At 37.8% G+C, this 6,000-nt stretch overlaps 1 protein-coding gene across 13 annotated transcripts in view; it reads right to left on the bottom strand.

Annotated features, from left to right (window-relative positions):
- Nucleotides 1-6,000, bottom strand: part of LOC135200033 (BUB3-interacting and GLEBS motif-containing protein ZNF207-like) — a 96,984-nt gene that overhangs the window by 59,319 nt on the left and 31,665 nt on the right. For 9 of the 13 annotated variants that reach the window (XM_064228270.1, XM_064228284.1, XM_064228295.1 and 6 more), the window contains exons 6-8: nucleotides 4,725-4,748; nucleotides 3,613-3,810; nucleotides 3,082-3,445 (exon numbers count right to left, since the gene is read on the bottom strand). In XM_064228270.1, the coding sequence (XP_064084340.1) occupies nucleotides 3,082-3,445; nucleotides 3,613-3,810; nucleotides 4,725-4,748 (586 nt within the window). The remainder of the gene's footprint in view (nucleotides 1-3,081; nucleotides 3,446-3,612; nucleotides 3,811-4,724; nucleotides 4,749-6,000) is intronic. The other 4 variants (XM_064228304.1, XM_064228279.1, XM_064228313.1 and 1 more) reach the window with 4 other exon arrangements.

The raw sequence follows: 6,000 nt of genomic DNA, 5'->3' as shown, positions 1-6,000 counted from the left end.
TTGGGTCAATTAATTAGATTTTCTTTGACAGCCTTAATAAACAAATTAAATAAAGGCTACAACTATCACAAACAAAAGGGCAATAAGGTCTGAATTCCACAGCAACATGGTATTAATGAAAACTTGACAGAGACATAAAAGTCAATTTGCAAAGCCATTTATACAAATGAAGACTGACAACAATGTTAAGTATTATGAATTAAAAGGACAACAGTAGTCAGGGCAAGGGATTCATTAACCCTTACATGTACTTCAGAATAATCACTTATCCACTTCTCAGAGCCAAGCCCAACATGTCTCAAGGTTTCCTTATCATATCCTTGCAACCAAAAGTGAAGAAACTGGACGGACTTGATCCGCAACTTTCCAAAAATGGTAATTATGCCCTCAGATTCACTGGACACAGCTATACGAACCCTGATAACTTGAAAGATTGTTCATTAATGCTGACATGATTCGCATTTCAAACAGATGAAACCCCCTAAATCCAAACTGCTTTGGCTCAAAGACTGATACACAGATGTGTTATGTATGCACATGGAGTACTGATGCAAGCTACGTTCCTACAAGACAGTGTATCAGTATAGTTTTCTTAAATAAGCAGATTTGACATACATAAAAACAGGGCCACAACAAAATTTCATGAGGGCACTGGTATATGAGAGAGAGAGAGAGAGAGAGAGAGAGAGAGAGAGAGAGAGAGAGAGAGAGAGAGAGATGAATTCCTGATATTACTTCTGGTTCTTTACTATTGGCAGTTAACTGGTTCACAATAATACATGCCTGCATACATTAACTACCTAGTATTGTGAGAAATACTGTCTACGGGCAAATTCTTTTCTGTAATGATAGAAAAAACCAAAGCAACAGATATAATATAAAAAAAAGTAATGCTTCATGAGATGTCCACCATTTCCTTATGGATAAGACCAATATCCCTCACTTGGGGCCACACACTTGATTCTTTAGGTCTGAGCTCAAAGCATCCTGATTTAAAGACATTGCCACAAGCATTTGCTTACCTATAACTGACACACTGCTGGTTCTGTAATTTATAATAAAAAGTGACTAATCACCACCTATAAGAGCAATCTCTACATATGAAATGTGTACCCATTTCCCAAGTTAAAAATACTCTTGTTGCATGATTAATAGGTAGCAAGACAAAACTGTTATGAAGTAGTTTTATCAAGACCTATTCTGATGTTTAGGGACAAGGCAAAGATATGAATGTCCAAGAATGGAAATGTAGAAGTTCATCAACTATACTGATGTTTTCAGGTTCTGGCTTTTGATGACTAAAAAACGTTAGAATAGCAAAAATAATGCCTTCAAAATACGTATCCCACACCTCACTGTTGTCATCACCACCATCATTTCCAACGCCACGTGACACAAATGGACCTCATAAGAAATCTCTCTCCTAAAGCCTTTTATGTCTCCACTCATCTACAGCCACTTTTCTAATCCAAGCTGGTCTGGTTTTCCCAATCTTTTAGTGTTAAAAGGCACCCCACTCACACTATCACGTTCTATTCTCCCACAGGTTGTGTGAAGGACATGTCTAAGCCATACCAATCTCCCTTCATGATTGGATGTGCAACTACCTTTTGTCTGTCACCCAAATCAGTGGACAAACCTATAACATTCAGGGCAAAATTGTATCATTTTTATGATTAAATTGGCCATCTAATCATACTGAATTCCAAGAGGGTGCAATTTCAAATTCTAAATCTAAAACTAAAATACATATACCCTACACATATGAAAGTGTCACCTTGGTAAAACTCCCTACTTTTTTGTTAGAAACACAGATCAACATACTAAATACTGAGCCACAAAGCTCCATAATGCACCATCAACCCTACATAAGATACAAAGAATAAATACTTTCTCATCCAAGGTCAAGTTTTCTTGGCTTCAAATAAAAAAAAAATAAATAAAAACGAAAAGGCTAGACAGCATTTGACCAGATCCGAGCAGCCTAGCTGAAAATATATACAAACTTGCCTCTGCAGTTACAGAATATCTACCTAGTTAAGTGAGTGAGGGTTAAGAAGCAAATTAAGTTCATTATACTCGAACAAATCTTCAATTCTTAAATGGGAAACTACAAGGAAAAAAAAAGAAAAGCTTGTCAAGTAATATAGTTAAGATCTCTCTCAAAAAATAAAATGAAATAAAAAATAATTGTGCCAGAATTAATTCATGTGCAATGTTTAGATGTTATAATCATCCCATCTTTACAACCTATATTAGTCATAACTATACATGCAAAACATAACCGCACACATTCACTAACAAGCATGCCCAAGTGCACACATTTTACCACAAAATAGTTCAGGCCCAAGTCTTAAATCAAATGCCAGCCTGAATGTAATAAGCCTTCACAAATTCAAATGATCAAGAAAATTAGTTTCCTAAATGAACAATTTAATAACCACATCAATGAGGCACGACACAGAAACCGAGGTTACGAGCCTCATTTCTGTATTGCTCATTAACCAAGCTGTGAGGTTACAGTCAAAATCAAAATGATCCATTCAAAACAATCATCCTAAGGTACACAACTAATCGCACAAGTGACCCACAAAACTCCTTTCACCCACTATTGTCTACATTTTGATGAACAGAAACATCAGTTTCAAACAACAAATGACCTCACTCCTTTAAGCAGAAATCAACTTCAAAATAGTACTTGATTGCAAATTCAAGTATGAGAAAGCTAGTGACCAACCAATGACACTATCAATGAGAATGAAAACTACAGTAATATGAAGGAATATAGAATTTTTAAGCATGATACTTCAAATACAGGAATTCTTAGATAGCAGCATACTTTCTATGAACTTATACACAAAATTACCAATGAAGAGGTCAAGACTTAGACATAACTTGCTGTAGAGTGTACCAAATTACTGTACTGCATAGCAAATCAATTGTGAGGTTTCAATACTGCATCTAGAGAAATAGCTGTATGTAGGCTTTATATAGAAGACTGCCTACCTGGTGAAAATTTCATTCACTTACCTAAAGACAGGGACATGTAGGGGGAGGGGGAATTATTGGAAGATTACTTACCTTGTGGTATACCTATGGGTGGTCTCATACCTCCAATGGGGAGGGGGGGCATACCCGCAGGCACTGCAGGAAGGGTAGGCACGCCAGCTGAGACCATTGGCTGCGTCATTATTGGCTGCATGCTTGGCCGCATTATGGCAGGTATGGTAACAGGTAAAGCAACATGGCCTGTGGGAACCATGGCTTGGGACATGGTTGTCACCATGCTGGGGCCTATAGTGGAAACTATAGGCTGGGCCTCTACCACCACTCCAGGGTGAGCCTGACGTACCGCTGGGTGGTGGGTCACCATCCCACCCATAGCCATGGCTGCTGCTGCAGCACTGGCCTGGCTGTACCTCGCCATCTTCATGCGACGCTCCTCCTGAAAACAGATAACGCATGATGTCTTATACAACCCTCACAAGCTAATTTTGTATTAGAATTTCAAAAATGTTGTTGTTCTTGACTGACAGTAGTACTGAAGTGCTTGATCCTATTGCAATTAGAATTATCCAGGTCTGGCAATGACACAGTAGAGGCGGGTTGCACCTGTGTGTCTAGACACATCGCCGGTGGGTAGAAATGGTCCAGGCAGGCAGGCACAAGATGAGAGAGATGTGAAGGTGCAGTACTCACGGGTGGAGACTCCACGCGCTGCGGAGGTGGAGCCGGGGCTGGAGCCCGAGCCCTCTGGGGAGAGACTCGGGGAGCCTGCTGGTACCGAGGCATACCTGCCCGCTTCTCTTCCTACGTGAGGGTGAGAGGAAGACACGTGAACACAGTACAGCCCCGCCAAAACCCATGCTGCCACCACGCTGCCATCACACTCCCACCACCAGCCAACACAACAACAAACATAAACATACATACTAATTAAACACACACATGAACTCACACGCGCGCGCACACACAAACACACCAATCATTTCTTCACAATTTTCATTCTCTTATATATAAATAATGTATATGTTGATTATATGATAATCAGAGCAAGAACCTTACCATACAATCCATAAGCTGGGCATTCTGTTATGTTAAAAGCCAACATGAAAGTCTTACCACTAAAACTTCTGCTCTCTGCCTCTATGAATTACATATACTTTACTCAAAGTTTTGCCTGACATTTTGAGAAACTTTGTAGCAGCTGAAGGCTGAGCATCATAGTAAAAGTAAAGTACCACATTTATCATTTATTTTGTATCATTCTTTCACTAACATCATAATGCAGTGTATCAAGGTTAATAATAAAACCAATACAGTAGTGTGTGAAGTACACTAAGCAGAACCACGTTCCAGTAGGGAATAATGTTTAGAACTGGACATAGATGTATTAATTCAACATCAATATGCAAAATTTTGAAAACATATCCCACTAATTATGAGAAAAAGTAATGAAAGCCCAAAAAGAAAAATCAAATACAGGACAGTAGTACCATATCTCTAAGTTGTCAAGTTGTTACCATTTAGTATTTAAGAGAGTAGGCTAAGACAATCACACGAGAATGAAACACAAAAAAAACCCAAGTCAAAGAATGAGTATTGTTACTAGCACGCTAATTATTATGAGTGACAGCTGTGTGGAAGGGTTGTGAGTTTCAACAGAAAACAGGGACGAACAGCAGAAACTAGACTGACTGGAAGAGGCATAAAATAAAAATTACCTGTGGCACCAAGAGGGGAGCAACCTTCCATCACACGGTTCAAGATGAAAAGAGCAGTTAATTATGTGACCAACTTATGAACAGCATTACTCAACTTTAGAAATAAATAAATAAAAAATAGGTTTGAGGGGAAGCACACAAGGACAGTCTGCTTTCTACGTACATCCAAATGTGTATGCAGATACATTCTATTTTTAAAGGGGTATACAGGTGTGAAATATGTCCTTGGTATCAAAGCTCCACCACCCTATAAACTCAAATGACAAACGAAAATGTCAAATCTGACTAACTACAGCTTAAATACAAAAACTGGGGCAGCAAGTTTTTTTTCCTTTTTATATTCTTAATGTTTACTGAAATTATGAACATTATCCTAAGGAAGCCTCTTCTTTCTTCACTTATGTAGCATTTCTCACAGAAACATTTTGGTAAACATCAGTTTCAAACTGATTCACACCAGTATAAGCAAGTTATGAGGATTAGGCACCCATTTCCTTTTCAAAATCAGCTAATCTTAGAAACTAATAGAAAATACTGACTGGTCCTTTGTTTAACTTTCAAAATGTTCTCACTTGTATTATTTACACCCAAGAAAGACAAATTGTCTAAAATCCTTAATTTTCATTTTGATCAAGAAAAGTTCACCATGTATCGTACATGCTTTTAACTTTGAATAGGTGTTAACCTGTACTGTTCCAAGGGCTATGTTGAATGCGGTAGTCATACCTGTTACTCAAATTTGCAGCCAAAATCCCTTTGCTGTATCACTATTCAATAGATGAGCCCCCTAACAACTAAAAAAATGCTGGATTCCTTACATTTTCTTTTTATACTTAACCTCTGCAGGGAATTTTAACAATAAAACACAAGTCTAACATAAAAATAAGAGGTAGCCAGCCACAGACTCTCGCATGAAATTCACAATGCAACATTAATTTTATCAAGGGTGCTAACATTTCTGGTAGTGTAACTACTTAGTCTTTCTAAGCTTATCTGACATAAAACGTCTCAAATATAAACCTTGCCGTACAATGTATATCTACAAAAATTTGGTCACTAATATACTGTCCTGAAGTATGCCTGAACATTCAAGTACTTTAAAATAAAATAAAAAAAGAATGAATTCTACTACGAACCTCGCATTATACTACCTGAACTACTTCCAAATTCCACAAGGCCTTAAATCTCCTTCAGTAATTATTCTGTTTCTCAAGTTAAAAGAGAAAGAGTAATTATTCTGTTTCTCAAGTTAAAAGAGAAAGAGCAATTATGTTTT

Source organism: Macrobrachium nipponense, chromosome 23, assembly GCF_015104395.2.
Source record: "Macrobrachium nipponense isolate FS-2020 chromosome 23, ASM1510439v2, whole genome shotgun sequence".
NCBI classification, from domain to species: domain Eukaryota; kingdom Metazoa; phylum Arthropoda; class Malacostraca; order Decapoda; family Palaemonidae; genus Macrobrachium; species Macrobrachium nipponense.
Note: the sequence above shows the minus strand (reverse complement) of the source record. Positions and strands in the feature narration are given on the sequence as shown.